This window comes from Rousettus aegyptiacus, unplaced genomic scaffold (genome assembly GCF_014176215.1).
Source record: "Rousettus aegyptiacus isolate mRouAeg1 unplaced genomic scaffold, mRouAeg1.p scaffold_m13_p_6, whole genome shotgun sequence".
In the NCBI taxonomy this organism is placed as follows: Eukaryota; Metazoa; Chordata; class Mammalia; order Chiroptera; family Pteropodidae; genus Rousettus; species Rousettus aegyptiacus.
In genome coordinates, this window is record NW_023416309.1 from 27,937,854 (window position 1) to 27,960,713 (window position 22,860).

The following is a 22,860-nucleotide window of genomic DNA, read 5'->3' on the forward strand; positions in this document are numbered from 1 at the left end:
TGTGTGGTTAACCAAGGATTGCCTCACCAAAAAAAAAAAAAAAAAAAAAAAAAGCGCTTGTTTCTTTGAGAATGTTAAGCTATTATCTATCAAAGAATACATTTTTCAAATTCTCAATTTTGTTTTTTCTGTTTATTTAGGTAGAGTTCAGGACCATTAGAATTACAAATTCAGAATGTTATGGTTTATACCTGAGTTGAACAAATTGGTGGTATGTGAATAAAGGATACAAACTTTAATCAGAACATGTGTTTGGTTATGAATTCCAAAGGAAGTTTTTTTCTCCACTACACTCAAAATCAAGAGTTAAGCTAGGCAATTTCCTTTGCAATTTTGAGGTAATTGTGGCAGTCATGGTTGCAAAGGGGAGATGAATTTTTCATTTGCCTTCGTAGTGAGAATTTAGTTTTCTGGGGAGGGGAATCTATTTAGACTCACTTCCATGAGTAAGCCTTGGGTCTTGCCTCCTATTCTCTGAGCCACTCGAGACCTCATAAATCAAATTTTAAACTCACCTAGATCAGCAAAAAACTTCTCAATGAAAGCCATCATCACTACCAAGATTTTTGTATTTTTGCCTTCACTTAATTTTTTACCTAGCTGTTTATTATTGTCTTTCTATAACCCTTGTTATTTCTAGGAGGAGTTTTTATAAAACAATCTAGAATTTACTGTTTTCATTGGGATTTTAGTCCTGGTACTTACTCTGGCATATTCAATGTAGTGGTTTTAGAGTGAGACCAAGTCAGCTGTGCTAGTCAGCTGTGCTATCAACTCTCTGTGTGATTATGAGCAAATTACTATTCTCTCTGTGCCTCCGTTTCTTCACCTATAAAATAATAATAAAATTTAATCAGTAAAAGGTTGTGATATGATAATGTATATATTTCCATAACACTTAGAAAACTGTAAGTATTCAATATATGTTAGCTTACAGCATCAGCAATAATATCATGCAAATAATGCAAATGGACTTTGTGGCTTAAAGAGCATTGAACTGATAACTGATATAAGACTGAGCTGACCTCAGTCATTGACTTTAACAGATTCAAGGGCATGATAGCAGCAGAATTTCAGCTTCTGTTAAGGGATGACTGCAAAGTGAAAAGTTAGAGGCAATGATTGTAGGAATATTTTCTGAGGAACATAACTATGAAAAATAGATATGAAAATTATAAAAATAGTGTCCAAAGTTGGCATAGAGTAAAAGAAAATTTTAGTTTTGTTTTAATGAGAGAAAGGTAGATGTCTTATAGTCTGTAGAGGAAAAGGTTGAAAGTAGATAGAGCTGATGAAGCATTAAACATTGAAGATATGGGAGAGACTCAGATGAAGGAATAAGAGCCTTCAGAACAGAAGAGTCACTTTGTTACTCTGAGATTTGAAGAAAGACAATAAGTACAAATATAGGTACTTTTATAGTTATAGGCTGAGAAGTTGAGAGATTTCACACTGGTATCCTGAATTTTTATGTGAATTATAACTTCGCTGGAGGAGACTGAAAATTATACAATTTGAAGAAAGGGTGAACTTTTAGAGCAAGATAAAAAACATAAAACAATTTTTTTTTCCAAATAAATAAAAGCACAGTTGCACTCAGAGATCATGGACTCATAGTAGCATTAGTCTGCCTGATTATTTAATTTCTTTCATTACTCTTCACTCACTCAAGAGTAGGTTGATCATTAAATTGATTCAAGAGGAAGAAGTTCCAGGTGGAGGAGTTAAAAATGAAAACAAGGTGACTGAAATCTGTAATGGAGAGAGAAGGGACATAAGCCCTGAAGTAGCGAGAGCACTGAAGATACTTTGAAATTAAAAATTTACTGTTATTATAGAAGTGGTCTTAACTGAATAAGAAAGTGATGGGAAGTTGTGGTCAGAAATTTATACATTAAAGTTTATGCTTCCAGAGCTGGAGTGTTTTCTTAGGAACAATATCTCCATAAACCAAAAGACTGAAGTTGAATTGATGCAGTCAGTCAGTTCAAAGATTGACAGATTTTCATGCCCAGGAATTTGAAATGGGTTATTGGGTGTGGCATCTACATAAACATTGAAATTCATTCAAAATGAAGGTAAAGTTAAAGAGGTAGACTAAGAATTAGATACTTACAGCCTCATTATATTCAGCAACAAGGAAAGGTAAATGCATACTACATATATACGCATGGATTTCAGTTGAGAGAGTAGTTGTGCATGGTTGATTCAAAAGTGACAGGAAACAATAAGGAGACCAGGAAAGGAAACAAACAAACAACAACAACAACAACAACAGCAGCAGCAATATATATATAAAATTAGGAGAGCAAAGTATGTGCATCTTGAGCTAAGAAAAAAAATTGATTAATGCATTGTATTAAGGGAGTTACAATCTCATCATAATATGTCTGAAGTAATAAGAGTTTTGCTTTTTTTGTGCTTTAAGTTGCATATTCATTGGTAAATGCCATATGGAAAAATGTGATATTTTGATATGATAAAAATTTTGATAATTGTGACATCATACTGTACTTGGCTATACAATATCTTAACATAATATTTGTTGATCAATATTCTTCTCATTTTATAAGGAAACCTGAAACTCTAAGTGACTTTTCCTCTTTCCAAAATACAATACAGAAAACAAACATGCAAAATTAAAATTATTAAAAGTGAGAAACAAATAGATACAATATACTCTGTGCTGAAACTCTATTAATTTGTTCACATCTTGAACCAGATTAAAAACTGTGTTCTTAATTTTGTTGTCAGTATTTTTTGTGACTTTGTATGTATTTAAATGTATGATATTTTTAATTGATTTATAAAAATAAGTTACCTGTGTATGATTGTAATATACATACCCAGCATTTATCAGTCACATCTTATATATAGATTTCAGTCTTAAATCCATTGTTCGTTAAAAATGGAATAGACTCAACGTTAAACCTGAAAATCCTAAAAGTATAGTACCTATTGGAATTTTTATCATTCACTGTTTAACTTACTAGTTTTTTACTATATATATTTGCGAGAGAGCAGGGACATTTGAAAGAGTGCTAATGATTCTGTCAACCATCCTCAATAAGTGTTTTCTGGAATGAGAACTTTGAGATTTCAAAGAAGATCAAGCTCCTTCAAAGAAACAGAAATTTAAAGTGGAGTTATTATTAAGAACAGATAGAGTTTTAAATTTTTGAAAAAAGTCTCTAGTAAATATGATTTTTTAAAATCCTGTATCTCATTTTTGACAATTTGCTTCAAATATACTATGAAAAATTATAAAAGAAAATAGATATTCCTGAGTTATAATTATTAATTCAATACCCAAACTTTTGCATTAAATGATTTTTGTTTCAGGAAAAGTATGTTAAAAGAGCACCTTAATCTGTTAAAATAAAACATGGCTATTTTGTGGTTATAATAATTTAATAAATTAACAATACAATAAAGTGAAATTATTTGTTTTTTTTGAAATTGTAAGTTAATCAGTAAAAACTATACAAAGAAGCTTAATGTACCAAGCAATCACAATGATTTTATTGTAACCACCTCTCCTCTTCTAAATGTGATTGTGTTGTGTTATCAGGTCTATTTTAAAATATAAAAGTTTAGAATCTCACAACACAAAATTGAGTAAAAGAAGTTAAACAGAAAACAGAACATATATTATAACTCCATCAATATAAAGTTTAAAAATAAGTATAACTAATCTTTAGTATTAGAAATTATGGTAGTGGTTTCCTCAGGAAGCTGGGATGAATGGAAGGGTATGAAAGACATTCTGAGATGCTGGTAATGTATTTCTTGATGCAGATACTGATCTCGTGGATATGTATATTTTGGAGAATTTTATTGAGCTATACAATTATGATTTTTGCATTTTTCGGTGCATATTGTTATTCCTCAATAAATTTTGCATTAACAATAAAAAGTTTATTTTAGGGGAAATGTCCATGTTAATTATAAGTTAAAAGATAATATTGAACCAAATCTTTGAATGAGTTGGCATTAGTCCCAAATTTGCTCATGGTATATAAAAGATATGTCTTTGATTATTTGATTCAAACTCTGATTTTAACTTTAGTTGGAAATGTGCTTTTGACTTCTTAAGCGGTGCTTTGTTAAATGAAGAAAAACTCTGAAGTTCAAAACTTAAAAAGAAGAACTTTGATAACTATATTTTCTTTGTTCTTTTTTTCTCTTTAAGTAATAATGTGGTTTAATGTTGAAATCTAATTACTATTCCTCTAATGCCAAAACTAAGCTGTGTCATGTAAACCATCCAGATCATCTATTGAGATGAGCTGGTGGTAGTCAGAGTTTGTCCTACTCTAATGCTGAGAATTTTAACTTCTAAGAAAAATCAAGAAATACTCTTATCCTGAAGTGGAATATCTGGGGTTTTTAAGTGACCTTATCTAAGAGGTTAAGCACATATATCGTTTGAAGGTAGAAAGACAGGCTCATGCTGCATCTCAATACACATTTATATTATTTACTATTGTCGTTATTATCTCCCAACTTAAACACTTACTTTGTAGCCTTTGGTTATTTAACTTTAATTAAAATTAAACTAAATTAAAATTTTAGTTCCTTAGTCCCATTAGCCTTGTTACAAGTGTTCAATAGTCATATGTGGCTAGGGGCTACTGTATTGGACAGAACATATTTAGAGCATTTCCATCATTGTAGAAAGTTCTATTGAACAGCACTAATGTATATAATTAGAATAATACATTTCTCTGAGAGTTTTTATTTTATTAAAAGTGATTAGTTTTGTAGAACTTTTGGTATTGTAATGGCAAAACATAGATGCTTCGTACATGACATTTAATAGTAATGTCACTGGTTAAACTAAGAATAATCAGATAATGGAAATAGTAATAAAAACATAACAGTTACATATCTAGTTTCATGAGTAGGTTATATATAGCTTTGTATTAATTCACTAGGATTAATACTGCTTCTAAATATTTTACTATGAAATAATTTTCAAATTGGCATTCTGAAAAATTTTCCTGAAGTAGAAGCCATAAAACCAGCCTAATGTATTATGCTCACAGCTTTATTAAACACACACACACACACACACACACAACATATACTAAGCAACTATTTACTTTTTTATAATTCTGAATATTAAGATACCTTGACATGTAGGTCAGAAGTACCTACCACCAGGAATAAGTATGGTTAATCAGGATACAAGATAATGAAAAAGGAAGTCAAGTAGTATTATAACCCTCTCAAATTATGACATGGCATTAAATAATTAGAATCTCTTTATGCATATCTGAGATTATTGGTTAAAAGCTCTAAACTTTGATTTGTTTTATTGTTGTTTGAGTATAAATATGTTTATTTCATTGTTTTTCCTTTTAGGAAATAGGTTAGATAAAACACACACACACGATCACATACAATGGTTATACACAAAGCAATGGTTAGGTAAACAATCAATCTCATCCTTAAACCAACTTGGACCACAGCCCAGAGATGAACCCATTTGACATGCCAGTCAAAACACTTGATTCATGGACTGGACTCTGTTAGCGTCTATGTCCTTTAATTCACAGTTCAGTAGTTATTATCATTCTAATGACAACCATTTGACCCTGTGGACATAAAGTCTATAAATCTATATAATATCCATAAAAAATAGACTCCTGTTATATTATTACTACACAAGGAATATCATTCTTACAAACAAATCCTTTACTAAGTTATTTTTTCCTGATTATTTATAACCTGTTTTTCTCCCTCCTAGGCTACTGATAAAGATATTGGTAATTATAGTGCCATGGCATACAGACTCATAATACCTCTGATTAAAGAGGGAAAAGAAGGATTTGTGGTGGAAACATATACAGGGCATATCAAAATTGTTACGAGGAGGTCCTACTTCAAGTTTCAAGTCATCACAACTGATGACTATGGGAAGGGACTAAGTGGCAAAGCTGATGTACTTGTAAGTAGATAAAACTTCAGATAAGGGGGCATACATAAAATACAAGTCAGGGGTCAGTGTTTTTAACTCATAGAACATTTACATTTATTTGATATAGGTATTCTATAATGTGATTAATTTACATTCAGGTTGTTGATAGCTATAGTTTAGGATATAAAATATAGCTTTACAGTTGTTTATTTACAATTGCCATTTGGGAAATACACCATATGTTTTTATATATGATTGTGGCAGCAATGTCATAAACGTTAGATTTCTATTTGGTATTGTGGGTCTCATTTGTAATATAGAGTTGATTGGAATTACTTAAAATTATAAAATACTTTACAGAGTTGTACTGTAAAAGTTAAAAGATTTTTATTATTACTGTTTAAATTACTGTTAGGCCTTGTGTAATTAAGAAAACAAAAGGAAATATTTTGAAACAAGTTTATGTCCCAATGGATGATTTTTTCTTGCTTTACCAAAATTCCCATTGATGATTTTGATGAAAGTTGACTTTATATTTGGCCTCAGTCAGTAACATCACTTTTCTATTCTGATTTTTCTCAGTCTACACAAGCTCAGTGGTAGATTATTCCCAAGGGTGGTTTGATATTAACACTTATTCAAAATATTCAATACCAGTGCACCTATCCTATGAAATATCTATCATTATTTGGACTTTTCTCTGATAAATCTAGTGAAAATTATATTTATTATTGGAACTATCTATCATTTAAAGACAGACACAAGTGTAATTTTTCTTTTGCTCTTTAGATCTTATTAAATCTTTATCTTTCACAGTTTTCTTCATTTTCATATTTCTCTGGACAAGTTTAACCTTTATATATATGCAGACATCAGTGGTCAAATATTATTCTTTTTAGATAATGGTGACGACCAATCATCATGATTGTGATTGGTATGAAGACCAGAACTATCTCATATATTACAGTAAAGCTGCATAAAAAAACAAAGGCCAGGCTAAGCCAATAAGCTTTTGGCATAGAAGATATTATGGTTGACAAAGATTTTCAATCAAATCAATATCTGTAAACATTATGTGAAATAATGTTATTTCTCTCCTTGTTATTTAAGTATGCACATTGTGATGCTTTAAGGCTGATAAGCCTTATGTATATAATATGTATGTAAGCAGTGTGAAGTTTATGGGATTGTTATTTGAACTCCATAAACTATTTTGTGTAAATTATAAAATATACCTTTAAAATTACCCAAAATATATTTAGAAAAATTTAATTTAAAGAAATCATAATGTTAAACATTTTTAATTATAATATATATGTATGCAGAAGCCTTCTCAGCAAAATACTATTTATAAGATCTGCAATCTTTTAAATCAAGAAAAGGGAGACATGGAGGGAAATAAGACTTTTATGGAAACAAAATATTCCAAAACCAAGAAGGAAGAGAAACAATGGCAGGTCTAAATAACTAATAAATATTTACTCAGTCTGGAAGAGTGAGAGACATAAAATAAATAAGAGACAGGTCTGAAGATGGAAGTAGTTAGTTCATATAAAAGCTTTAGGTGATATTAAAAGTATTGGAATTTTTTCCTAAAAGCAACAGGAAGCTATTGAAAAATTTTTAGTAAGAGCAAGTGAACATAAGATTTTTAATTTAGATAAAACTTTTTGTAATGCAAATCTGGACCTTCCCTAAGGTTACTACTTCTGCTGCTTTCTCAAGTAATGGGTTTTGTGTTCTTTTCTATATTTGTTTGCCACAGTCTTTATGCTAGCTACTGGCAAAGTAAGATTCTCAGTGCACCACGTTGCTATTTCTAAACCCTTCCTCCTTCCTAGGAATCTAGCCTTTATTCTCACCATCTGACTCTGTTACTTACTCACTGTCTCACATTATTGCTGTGATCTCCCAAGCATTTGGTCAATCCCCAACATATCTCAATGAGTTTAGCTCCTAAGTTAAGGTTACTTTCTCCAACATTTCCCTGTCATAGTTTTTGGCATTTTCATTGCAAAGATGAATCTTCCAATATCTCAAATTCACAATTTCCTCTAACGCTTTGCCTCCACTGGCTTTACCTTCACCTTATTATGATCACGTAACAACCAGTTATTTTTGCCATTACCAATTACTGAAACCCTTCAATAACCTTCATTTCAAATCTCCCACTCTTTGACCGTAATACTGAATGTGCTCATGTAATTCTAACACTCTTTTGTCCTCAATAGGATCTTTAATCCATTTAGCCTGCTATGTTTTCCCCTTCCTCTACCCCTCATATTTTATCTTTCTTGTTTACCAGCTTTGCAGTGCATTATCAATTAGTATAAACACTCAATCACACAAAAATTCAACTTCCTCATCTTTTCTCCCTACATCATACTCACTTGGCAAAACTATAACTCCAGTATGCCTGCAAAAACATACATAACTGTACAATTGTGTATAAATCTTTCAAGTGAGCTCTCATCTTGTCCCGTAGCGACAGTATATTTCCTGGTCCATTATAAAAGAACTCACCTCTTACAAGAGGTTCATGAAGAATTAAAAGGACTTAGAAATCAAACATGTAAATTGACAATCTGTTTTTATAATTTTGTATTTCACAAATGTTCCTTTTTTTTTACTAGACCTAGCAATAAAGCTGGATTTCAACAATAGAAATATTTTTTAAACATTTTTATCAATAATCAACACATAAAGAATGAAATTAAGCAACTTTATAAGAATTTTTTAATAGTTTTTATTTTGCAATTACTGTTGACATTTAATATTATTTTATATTAGTTTCAATTATACAGCATAGTGGTTAGACATTTGCAAATAGTTCCAAAAATATGCATTAGTTTATTATAACAAACATTAAAAAATTCTGCTATAGAAGAACAATTTTATTAATATTTGGTAAAATAAATTGTCATGCATATTTCTGGAACTATTTGTAAAGAGGCTATGCTAGAAAAGTAACAAATATATCTAGATTTAAATATTTTTGCTATGGATGATAGAGGAAACCAAGGAATCAGAGATGTGGGATTTCTTTGAAAAATCAAAATTTAAACAGTAAATGTTTATTCTCCATTTGCATAGTTAAAAATGTGTAGATTCTACATAAACCATATATTAACACTTTAAAAAGATTAAACATTTTAAAGACAACTATTAATGAGACAACTATTTTGGGGGTTAAGTATAGTATGACTTTCTTTTTTTTTAATCAAAATTAGAAATACATAATTTTTATATCTTAAAAATACAGAAGTTTGTTTTCAAAAGTTATTAAAATTGGAAGATCTTTTTGATAAATTGTAAGCTTAATAAAAACATATATATGTACCTATATATATTCTGCAGGATCTTAAATCTTAATTATTTTGTTAATTCGGTCAGAATTTAGCCCCTAAGTCTCATTAACAAATTAAAATTCCCATTTTGGTCTACAGCCATGCTACCCTGAACAAGCCCAGTTCTGTCTGATCTTGAAAGCTAAGCAGGGTCGGGCCTGGTTAGTACTTGAATGGGAGACCATCTAGGAAGACCAGGTGCTGTAGGTATAAAAAAATTAAAACAAAAAACAAACAACAACAACAACAAAAAACCCAAGCAGTTGTAAACTGACAAGGTCCTTGCAATCTTCAAGGTCAACCAAGGGTTGCCTCGGCTAAAAAATTAATTAATTAAAATGAAATAAAAATCCCTTTTTTGAATAAGTAATTTATCTTTCTGGGAAATTACTGACTGTTTTTAAGAGGTAAATAATAGGGTTACTTATATCTGCCAGGCCAAATTTTGCTTCCAAATAGAGGCTATAGCACATGAATTTACTGCATTTCAAAAGTTTACTTGTTATATGAGCTTCCAAAACTTAGAACATATTTTTGTACAAGAGGAACTTCTGTTAAATCCCTGAATCCACATGTAACTAACATTATAGTTTTTCATTGTCCTATCAATAGTAAGAATCTAATAGCTATGTGTAATTGATCCCATATATAATAAATCCATGATGAACAGCATTATAAATGAATGTTTCTCATGGTAGACTGGTGGTGTAACAAAAAAATCTAAAATTTCAGTGGGTTAAACAAACACATTTGATTATTCTCTCACAAGACACAACAATGAGTGTGCATGTGGTTGGGTGATGTTCTTGACAGCTTTTCTACATGTAAAGATTGAGGGGATCTATTTGATTTAACTTGTGTTTTTGCCCTTTGACTTCTTTATTCAGGTAGAGAATGGGAAAGGGGAGGTTCACACAGATTTAAGAATACTTATTTTTTCCTTTACACTTACTTTAGATTGATCAGTGCTCTATCACACGGCTCCATCAAACTACAAAGAAGGTTGAGGAATCTACCCTCATTGAGATACCATTCCATGGTTACTATTTGTTTCAAGCCATTTGCTTTTGTCCAGAAATTTAACTTATTTTAATTTAATCTAATTTTATTTCATTTCATTCCATTCCATTCCATTCCATTCCATTCCATTCCATTCCATTCCATTCCATTCCATTTCTTGATTCAATGTTGAAAGAAAGGGAGAAAAAATAAGAAAGAAAAGAAAGAGGGGGAGAGTAGGAGGAAAAGAAGGAAGCGAGGTAGAGCGGGAGGGAGGAAACAATTTCGTAAGTATCATATACATATTTCTAGAGATTTTGGCCATGTATTTATACTACTAAAACAAAATAAACAAATAACAGAAACAAACAAAAATATTTCTATATAACTTCTGTCTCTTTTTTTACTCAGGATGGATAAGAAAAGAAATTTACACAAAAACTGTGATAATCCCATTTCTAATGAAGTTATATTTTTGTGTGAAGACACAATCAAGATTCACCTACATGTTTAAGGAAAATTTAAATGTTTAATTCCAGACACCTTTGCTGAGTTAGAGATGCAGGGTTATAACAGGCATTGTTAACTATTTGCTCATAGGTGGTAGTCAAACGGATGCCTGGCTTAGTATAGACTGTAAAGTATAATTATTGGGCTCACACAATGGTTCGAAAAATTTCTAATTAGTTGTAAATATTTCAAATCTGGACCTGTTTTGCCACATGGTAATATTCACTAGAGATTAGTTTGCAGCTGAGCTCTTTGGACAAATCATAGACTCACTTCTATTTATCCCTACCATTTCATACTTTGGACTGCTTCACTTATTTAGGCTACCTCTTGGTCCCTGAAGACATTAATTTTGTGACTCCTAATAGAGAATCTGTGAGCAGCTATATCAAAAATACTTGCAAGCATAAAATCATCCCCTAGGATAAATCATGTTTAGCTATATGATAATAAATATACTTAATCTAGAATATTCAATTTATGCTCCTGATATATATGCATTTATATAATTTTAATAGTGTGTCATGTACATGCAGGACAATGGGTGATTTGAATTTACATTTTTTAATATCCATTGGGCAATAGTAAAGAGCACATGTTCTGGAGTCAAACAGCCTGTGCTAATTGGGTCCAATTATTAAATGCCTCTTTGTTTAATCAATTTTCTTATTTAAAATTGGAATAATAGTCATAACTACCTGGTATAGTTGTCATTAGAATTAAATGAGTTAAAGCCTGTAGAATATTGAGGACAAAATGTAAAGTGAATCTTGTAAGCAAAGAATAAATACTTTTACTTTTCTTCATTTTTCTAAATAAGAATAGAAAGAATTCTGTAAATGTTGAATAAATAGAACACATTCATAAACAACTGTTAAAATTTATTTTAGCCCATATGTAAATTTGTATGTATATATCACTTTATTTACACATATATAGAGTTGGCTAAAGCAGATATAAAGACTGTATATGATGACTACATGGAATGAATTATTCTAAGTAGTCATATCTCAGATTCCTACTCACAATGAATAAATGATTTCATAATATTTATAAAATCTAAAGGCTGTGTTTTTCATTCTTCTGAGTGTTCTTAAAGAGCACATTAAAAAACAAACAAAAACACCTTCTTTCATGTCCTAGTAAATGACCAAGAAAACAAACAAAATCTACAATAGTCGAAGTTATTTAGGGTTCTGTAACTTCTAAGTAAACAACGGTCTATCATTCTCAACATGCCCCCGCATCTAATGGAGATTACATAAACAAAAATGTTATTTATTCCTAAATTTAAAAATTTCTATGTTTAGTAGGGAAGAAATAAAAGTTATTTTTAATTCTAGAAATGTTAATGAGTAAAAGCCAAACATATTCTGTTTTTTTCTTCTTTCAGGTCTCTGTGGTCAATCAGTTGGATATGCAAGTCATTGTTTCTAATGTGCCCCCAACTCTAGTGGAAAAAAGGATAGAAGATCTTACTGAGTAATGGATTTTTGTTTACTTATATATTTATTTTCATACAGTTATAATTTGTATTGGATTAGATTATTTAAATCATTATAATGTTTAGATTAAACATACATTTTAAAACACTGCCTTAATAATAATTTAGCTTGCTCTTTTCCTGAAATAGGTAGCTTTATTTGAAATGTATGAAGATTCCGAGAGTACTTTCAAATAGGAATGAAAATTAGATGTGAGAAGATATTATTCAGAATGCTTTGATTGATGCATCAATATAACCTCAAATGCAGCATGTAGGAATTAAATCATAACATTAATTATTTGACTATAAATCATGATTTTTGTGGCCACAGATTATTCAGATAGCACATTATCTAAGCAACCAGCCAATCTAGAGAATGCTGTCTCTCGAAGTGGTGTATCTAGATGCCTAAAGCTTATTCTTTTAGAGAAAAAGGTGATAAATTTTAAACGATATATATTTTTATTTTTAATTATTCTAAAATATGCACCATGCCCTTCTGCCTGTGAACAGTTTACAATGAACATGACTGAACATTTTATTGTTGACCTAAAGTTGTGGTTATTAAGTTGCATGTTTTTTAATGCTATCAAAGATTATTAAAATGCCTTTACTATCTCACTCTTATCTACCGTAATGTAGCCTGCCATCATTTTATAATTTATACATTGGTATTTATTTATTATTCTCTTTTCTATTGAGTTCAGGTTGACAGGTATCACTGTTTATCTGTTTCTCTCTAGCAAAATACTTCCCACTTCTGAGTTACCAGAAGAAGCTTCAGATAGATCACTGACCTTTTAGTAATTATGTGTCAAGTAAAATACAATAGGCACTGATTAAGGCAGGAGCGATTCTCTTATAATAAAGGCATGTGTGTTCAATAACAATGATTCGTGGACATTTTATGAAATTTAACTTTTGGTCATCACATAAAATGTCCTATGATAGAGGTAATTATCAATACTTATGCATAGAATGTCAATCATGCAGTGTCTTGTTCACATGTTCAAAAGTGGTTTATATATATGCTTAACCCATATTAAAATAATAGCTGATTACACCAGAAAATTTTAGAATTATACTTATCCCTTAGCTATTTTAATGTCATTTGTTAGGGGTAGGCTTTCTTTGATTACACTATCCAAAGGAGATGATACTCTTTTCAAACCTCTAACTTTAATTTTTAAAATTTTTTCAAAGCATTATTTAATATTTTTATCATATGCCAATTTTCCACTGAATATAAGCTCCATAAGGCTAGGAAATCTATTTTTCACTGATATGATCCCAGTTAGATAGAAGGCATTCAATGTATTTTACTTAATGAAAATTTTATACAAGCAAAATCATGCTGTCCCTTTTCTTACAATGAGGTAAAATTTATGAAAACTAAAATAATGGCAACTTAAAAGTATAATTTCATATCAGTTTTTATGATTTATACCTCTTAAGTAGATAAATGAATGAGAAAAATCAGGCAACTTTCAAGTCTTGCAAGAAATGGGTCATTTTGGAAAGAACTTTGACTTCATATAACATTGGTTTTGAAATACAAGCTTGGACACATAATTTAATCTTTCCCAGACTCAGTTTCACCATTTGATGACGAAAGCTAATAAAAATTATGTTCTAGGCTTGTGGTGAGAATTAAATGATATAAGCCATCTCAGACAATGAAAATCATGAACATTTAATGAATAATAAATATTCTACATAAATGAGATTTGTGGTCCAAAGTTAGTAGGGCAAGTCATAGTTTAGTAATGAAGCTCAGATTATGGATTCAGACACACAAGTTTGAATCCTATTATTGCTGAATGATCTCTGAGCAACATATTTAATACTTAGAACCACACTTCTTCCTCTTGAATATTGGAATAAGGATGTCAGTCTTGTGTCGCTTTTGATAAAATTAAATTGTGCATTTACTAGTGCAGTAAAGATAGCAGGAACATATCTGATTTCTTTTTGTAGATTTCAAAAAAAAAAATCTGTATTAAATTAGAGATTCTTAAGCACAAAATTTTCAAAGCCCTTTTATAACAATTTTATATTCATAACAATATTGAGCAGAAGATATAGAGAATCCCCATATGCTCCCTGCCCCATGAGCACCCGTAACTCCCCTCACTTACAACATCTTGCACCAGAGTGGTACATTTGCTACAATCAGTGAACCTACAATAAGATGTTATAATCACCCAAAGTTCATGCTTTACATTCGGGTTCACTTCTGGTGTTGTACATTCTGTGGTTCTGACTAATGTGTAATGACATATATCCATTATAATAGTATCATACAGATTAGTTTCACTGCTCTAAAAATCCTCTGTGCTCCGGCTATTCATCTCTCCCTTCTGCAATAACCTCTGTTCTTTTTTACTGTCTTCACAGTTTTACCTTTTCCAGAATTTTGGAATCATACAGTATGTGGCTTCTTTGATCTCTCTTTGAAAACTAATTTAGTGGCTGGAAGTGGTGGTGATAAGGACTGTTAGACCTGATTCAGCACCTTGAAGCTCCAAACATGCACTATTACTGTCCACGGATAAATAATGAAAATACACACATAACCTAGGTAGACAGCAGAATGCCAATTCATTAATTAAAAAATAAGGATGTCTTGTTCTGGCGACCAGACTAACGAGCACATGCATTTCCTGTAGACATTCATAGATGAAAAGTAGTATCATCATCAAGGTCATTTTCTGTATTTCCAATTAAGCATCCCTACCCTTTGAAGTAGAAAATTTGAATTCCATATGGTCGTCGCTTTTATTTTTTTTTCTTTAGAAAGACCCATATATGAGGCCAGATCATAATCCAAAGTTTCCTTGGTAAGCACAAAACCAGTACGAACTGGGAAATTTCATGAAAGGAAAATTTAATGACTTAGTATATCCATTTCACAATGTGGGATAATTTTTGTAAAGGGGGTCAATATCCTTTGCTAGCTAAAAGCACAGTGCCTGGAAAATGGGATGCTTATAGTAAATGTTCGCTGCTATAGTAATGATAACAATTACTCTCCAATCCACTGGAATTCACCTAAATGTCTGTACTGAATTTTTTTAAATTATTTTTGTTATGATTATAGAATTAATCAATGCCTCTTTGTAATGAAACACAACCTCTTTTTGTTATATTAATGTATTCCAGCCACCTCTATGCTCCATGCAGATGTTCTTGCATATCAATGTTCTTAGGGATTTTAGACTGACCTTAAGATTTGTCTCTTTGTGGGTCTTGTGTTTCTTTTACTTACAAATTCTTGAGATTAAGGAGTAGGAGAAATTGCTGTGAGGATAAGGTTTGTGACATATTACTATAAACAACAAATGATTGACAATGGTATCCTTAAAAAAAGCTAAGAAATTTTTTTCATTTTTATGTCTTCTTTCTTTCTTTTGCCTTCCAATTCACCATGAAGTCCAAATGAAAAAAAAGTTTAGGATTCTAAAATTTAAGTCCTTAGGAATCTACTGAAATGACATTTTCAAAAAGTATAAATCAAAGAGTTTAGAAATACTGTCACGGTATGAATTGGAATTGATAATTTAAGTCCCTGAGTGGATCAAACACTTTTCTTACTTTCTAAATACAATATGAAAAACTAACGATAGTAGAACTTTATTGAAAATTATTGCTTTAGTGTGAAAGAGCCTATTTCCATGAAATATTTATAAAGCATCTGAAATATGTCTATGTAAATTTTAGCTCTTGGTATTAAGGTCACAAAACATACTTTGAAAGTCTAGTCAAGATATTTATTTCTAGGATAAGAATTATAAAGTCTCTTGAGAATAAAACCTATGAAACAGTAAACAATAAATGCCAACAATCAATATGTTAAAGACTTGGTTTTGAGGGGAAGGGTCAAGTTGAAGAGCAAATGAATAAACACATTTTTATTCTCTGTTTAAGTGTTGGGGGTAGGGTTATTTCTGTAAAGAAATAAATATTAATATTTATTAATATTTTAATAATAAATTACAAATATTTTAATAATATCTAATATTAAATTCTGTCATTTTACTAAAATACCATTTTATTTGATTATAATATTTAAATGTTAATAACTTAAAATAATAATTTTAAATTAATAATTTTAATAACAAAATATAAATAAAACTTTGCTTTCAAAAATAGGTAGTAGGTTGGATTTAGCCTGTGGGCTTAACTAGCCAAGTGCTAATTTAGATTATTATACTCTAGATAAAAAAAAAATTATGATGCTTACTTATTTTATTCAAATTCCTATAAGAAAACACTTTGGAGAAGTATCATATGAAATTCCTAAGCAATATTATTAAACTTTGTCTTCCTCAGGATGGCTGTTGTTCCTCTTGAATTAAGAGGACCTAAGCTTAAGCCCCAGTCCACCAATGACTAACCAGGAGTTCTTGGGCCAGTAAATTAAACTCTTTGAGTCCTAGTATCCATATCTGGAAGCCGGCAATTTGTTATTTAAGTAAAAAGTAGTTCTTAGGTGTAAGCACTGGAGATTTAGCAGTGTACAAAGCAAAGTCCCTGTTCCATGGATCTTATCTTCTATTAATGGAAAACAGTAAATAAAATAATAATAATTAATACATAACATTAGGTAGTGATAACTGCAATAAAGACAAATAAATACAAATATAAAATTATGGAACAAAAATATTATTTTATATAGGATGATTGATAAAAGTCTTTCCAATAAGCTGAAATCTGAGCAGAAACCTAAAAGAAGTGAGGGAGAAAGCCATGTGGGATGTGTGTGTGTATGTGCGTAAGGGGGCTGGGGAATGAGGCTGGGAGAAGTAATCCCAGAAAGAGGAAATGCAAACATAAAAACATGAGTTAGGAGCATGCTTATCACATCAAGATTATACATAACAAGGTAAGAAATGTGTTATATAAGACCTCATAGGGCCCTGGAGAATTTAACATTTTACTTTAAGACGAAAACTTCTTAAAGCTGTATGTCTAATATAGTGCCATTACATGTGATTATTGAGTGCTTGAAAAGTGGCAAATCCACATGAAAGATGTTATAAGTGCAGCATAAAATCACACCAGATTTCAAAAACTCAGTACCAAAAAAAGTAAGATAGCTCATTAATATTCTTATGTAAATTACATATAGAAATGATCATTTTCAATATATTGAGTTAAGTAAATATAACTATCACCATTTTGTTTTTAAGTTTTTAAAGTAGATATTAGAAAACTTGAATTTACACATGCAACTTTCATTACATTTCTTTTGGACAGCATGGCCTTATATATTTTGCACAGAGAAATGATAATGTTCTGGCTTAGCTTTTACAAGGTGACCAGATATGAATCTATAGCAATAGCCCAGGAGAGAGATCATTGTTGCTTGGACTGATGGTATGGGTGACAATAGGGAGGGTGATTCGATTAAGGTAAACTTTGAAGGTTCAGATAACCTACAAAATTTGTTATGAACTGGAATATGAGAAAATGTAAGAAACAATAATGATTCCTATATTTTGGGTCTGAGCAAACAGATAAAATAAAAGTAGTTTCTTTTGGTCACTGAAGAATTGGATAAAATTATACACATGAAAGTAACAGTATTCTATTCTTTAAGAAGATTGACTTTATTTGTCAATATCTTGTTCACATCTATAGCTCTGAGTATCAGCTTACTCTCTCACCATCTTCTGCTGATTTCCCAGCTTGGCAGTGAATTAAAACTCCATTATCTCTATAACCACTTACTTAGGCCTACATTAAGGTTAATTTATTTTGTCTATGTATTCTACCCAAATATTATATGTATCAGGTATGACACTATCCAATCAAATCAGTGAAAATCTTTTTTAAAAAAATATAAGCCTAGCTGGAACATATGAAATATATTATTGTATCTGAGAATTTCATTAATCATGTAGTCTCTTATCTGCTATATTCTAAGTTAAATTGTTGTATTACCAATCACATACCAATTTTCTTTAAGCATCTTAACAAAAAGATGTAGTTGAAAAGGTTATCAACAGAAAATGACCATAAATGATGCAATTTCTATCAGATAATGAAGTACATTCATTTCAATAGTGTAACTTTTGAAAATAATATTTTTCATAATTGTCACATAATAGAAATAAAACACAGACAATATAAAACAAAATTTTACTTTTTTTTAATATTTAAGGTATAATTCATGATTCATTTAAAAACATGATTCAATTTTATTCCAAGCCTTTGTGATTTATTGTTTTGACACAAGGGAACTCATCTGCTCTTTTTCTGAAATACTCAGTTTTGGAATTTATTTTGGTAAAGAAAAAAGTAATCTCCACTCTTTGCAGGAAGAAATATGTATTTTCAAATTATTATGTTCAGCTTGTTATAAGTCATAGTTTTTTACAGAATTAAAGATAACCTACAATAGATTTAGACTTTTACAGAATGGTTTGGTATTATTATTCATGCACATAGCAACAACATCTTTAAAGCTTAATTCCTTGAAATGCAGAAAAGTGTAGAGATTTAAAATCCAATAAATGTTTATTATCATATGACAGAATTTGAAATATTTCCAATGTTTCAGTATTGAACTAATAATATGGAACCATAGTTATAAAGAAGGGTTCTCCATAACTCTCATTTCTGTTCTATTTTTAAGGGTTACAGTGTCTCATTTTGTATAAATTTGTAGTTATTATTTAAAAGTATGCTATTATGGGGTAATATGAACAAGTTGCTTACACTGGAGTAAACCTTTGTGAAATGGCTCAAATTCATAATAATTAGTGTTTTGTCTGATATTTTTCATATATATTATTTCATATATATATTCATATATATTATTTCACATATATATTTTCTATCACTTGAATTTTCCAAATTCATATATATTTTTGTCTATGCAGAATTAACAAAAGTAAATGACTTATCAACTAGAGTTTACTTTTTCCTAAGAATCCATTGTATATTGATTTTCTAAAGTCATGTATGCTGATGTGTTTGCCTTCAATTGGTTTGTTTCATATTTTAATGAATATAATACTCATCATTCAATAATTAACATTTATCTGAATGCATATAGTCAAAGCTATACTAGTTTCTTTTGTGTAAAATAAAAAAGTATTGGACAATAAATCAATGTTATTTATTATTTGCCATCTAATAGATGTGATATAGAAAAATTTAATTACAAAATTATACCCCTCCCTCATTTTTCTCAGGAATATACATGAAAATAAATGTTTTAGTTATTACATTTAGATGGTATATTTTGTCAAAATCAACAATTTTCTCCTTTTTATCTTTTTCACTTTTTTGATATTTAAACTTTTGGAAACAATAAAATAGCCAAAAACAAAAAAATAAAATACTTTCTATAATTCTATTAGGAGCATTTAAATTTTGCTTTTATTAAAAAATAATGTTTAAATTTTTAAATTATTGCTGCTATTTTAGGAAGAGATAAATAAATCTATTTAATTCATAAGAGACAATTATGATGAAAGTATCAGTATATTGTCTCTCATAGTCTTATTTTAACTTATTATTTGTGCTATATATTTTATTAGCATTTAAATAAATACATATAAACATGTGATGGAAGAAAGATTATACAAGTATATTCTATCCTGTGATTTGGGAGGAAATGGTTAATCATGTTCCAAAGGTAAAATTCATTAATAAAAACAATGGAAAAGAGCATTTTCCACTCTCCTATTACACTTATATTTTCATTTAAAAAAATAATCTGTGGAAACACACTGAGAGAAATTGAAGAGAAGAGCAGAACAATGTAAAGTGTTATCATCTCTGTTGTACTTTTCCCAAATATCACTTCATTCATTTCAGTTTACTTTTTAGAGATTTTACTTGCACCAAGTAGAAAATAACTGGAAAGCAGTTACGGGGTAAAAATAAGATTATGATATATGGTTCCACTAAAACATTTGAATCACAGTTGCTTTTCAAGATTTTCAAAGTATATAACATGAATTTACTCCTTTTAAAATTCTTTCTATCATATTCTTTTATGTTTTATGGTCCAGAATTTTTGCCAAATAGAATAGTTTATTAATTTTAATAATATGTTTTCAACCCATGTACGAGGTAAATATATCATTTTCTTGTAAAGCCTATTCAGCAAGAGCCAATTTCTCTATTCTCTTAATTGTATTTATGGGTTTTTTTTTCTTAACTTTCTCCAATTTATACACAATTTATCTCTGTACCATTGTTTCTTCTTTAAGATGAGAAATAAATTCAACCATGTGTATATAAGAAAATTCCAATTGTATCTACGACAACACAAATAGTATTTCATATACTTTCATTTATGCCTTAGTTGTTTTAGGGGCTAAATTTAATTATTTTTAAATGTTCCACCTCATTCAAAGAGAATTTAAGGTAGTTTACAATGATTCAAATATGAAACAAGGTAAAATGCATTGAACATGAACCAGAAAAATAAAGCAACCAGAATAGAAACGAAAAAGTCAAAGTGAGGGTAATAATAGAGATGCTAAAAAAGGCCCTGCTTATCGCAAGAGTAGTTTTCATCATTTTAGAACCAAAGTGAAAGAAGCAAACAAATGAACACACAAAAAACCAGAATCAGTTACAAAATTCAAAAAACCAAATCTTTTTTGGTGGAAAGGCAGAACTATTTCTCAGTCGAGTGTCAGATTGTAGAAAAATGTTATTATCTTATGGATGTCATAGAGAGGATATATCTTAATGTCATGAAAAAAAAAATGTTTCATGGTACCTAATGCATTACTTAGCACGTGGTCTGGATGAAGACTCTACAAATCTATCCTAACAGAAAAAGTGAGTTCAGATGATCAGGAAAGCCTGTGAGTTCAGATGATCAGGAAAGCCCTCTGGCCATCTGCAAAACCTATTGATTCTTTTAGCCTGGCTTTTGAAAAAATATTGACAGGTACCTAAGATGGAGCTCCTTATCTCATTAGCTAAATACAAACCAATCTACTTGAACAAAAAGCTAAGTAGAGTTTACGATCATGAAATCTGAGAAGTTTCTATAATCACAACAAATATCTAACATCTATGGCACTCTTTATTTGTTGGGTTTTGTATAATTAATTAGTGTTATCTAATTAACTTCTCACAAAGACCTTTCGAAGTAGTTCTGATTACTTTCTCCATTGTACAAATGAGTTCTCTAAACTTTTGAGAGGCTGAATAATTTTCACAAAGACACTAATAGTATCCGCATAGGTTTATTTTTAATCTACACCTATGGGCCAGCAGAAGGCTACTTTCCTAAACCCTCCCTCTGTTAATGTTTTAGGAGGTAAACCTAATTAAAAATCCAACCCTATCATTTCTTGGGAGTGAGTTGAGCACACAAGGCCAGAAATTGCCATCAAATGATAATTTTAGTTTAGCTCATTCACACAAATAGGTAATTGAAAATATGGCTACTGGAATAATTTTAGTGTGAAAAAATAGCTATAAAACTATTTCAGTAAAGACTCTACACTTCATTTCTATGTAAAGCAATTTCTGGCTGAAAATAGTTAAAGGAACATGTATAGGTAATTGAATAAAGTAATGCTCTAAATGAAAACTTAGGGACATCTACCAAAAATAACTTGGTTTGAGAATAAATTAGTTAAATGTGGTGGTTATATATGAGTACTCTAGTTTGCAATTTTAAAAAAAGAGACTTTACATAGAAAAAATTAGGTAAATATACCTTTCAACATTTATCTAAAAATACTTTAAATAAACTATTTCTGTACTGATTTATCATGTGGTAGCACATAAAACATATTTTATATATATTTATATAAACATATAAAAACACACATATTAACACATAAATATCTATAAACATTTACATATAAATATATACATGTATATATACATATAAAATAGATGTTAATTATATTAATGTATTTCCTTAGAAATTTACAGTTGTTACTTAATTAAAATTTCTTTAAACACAACATAGTAACATATTACTAAGTATTATAAGTTACATATCTTTTAAGCTAAAGTAGAACAATAAACTCTAAATGAAAATTTAGTTTTCATTTAATGATTATAATTATTATACTAATTCGTTTGCAGTGTATTTGCTTCTCAGAAGATAAATTAAATGCAGCTCTTTGTTTTGAAAGAGTTTGCCATAATCAAATACTATTCTGCTATGTATCTGATTTTACTGCTTGTATTTTATAGTACTATACTGCTTCTAAGAATTTAGATTCAGGGCAAATTTCAAAGACTGGATTTTTCCCATAATGAAGAGTCTTGTCAAACTCTAGCATGAGCAATCCTGCAACTTAAAACAATATAAAATATATGATCAATAGAATTTCAAACAATCTAGTAGGACCAATTAGAATAAGAAAATTGGACAGATGTTGCTATCATGAGAGAATTAGAAAAATGACTTGTGCTTTGGTGCAACTGGGCTTTAAAATGACATATGTATAATATTAGTTCTAATGTGCTAGAAATTGACTCAGGTGAACTTCAACAAAGGGAAATTTATTAAAAGGCCATTGGGAGCTGACAATATCAATAAGACGATGGAAAAACAAGCTGGGAAATAGTCAAGACCAAGGGAGCTGCAGAGGCCTGGG

At 30.0% G+C, this 22,860-nt stretch overlaps 1 protein-coding gene and 1 pseudogene across 1 annotated transcript in view; both read left to right on the forward strand.

The window, feature by feature from the left end:
- The window catches only part of PCDH15 (protocadherin related 15), a gene marked incomplete in the record, with an annotated part of 701,567 nt that overhangs the window by 644,100 nt on the left and 34,607 nt on the right, over window positions 1-22,860 (forward strand). Inside the window, 1 exon segment of the mRNA XM_036222126.1 lies at window positions 12,176-12,261. Within this exon segment, the coding sequence (XP_036078019.1) occupies window positions 12,176-12,261 (86 nt within the window).
- On the forward strand, window positions 9,362-9,480 carry LOC118604714 (annotated as a pseudogene).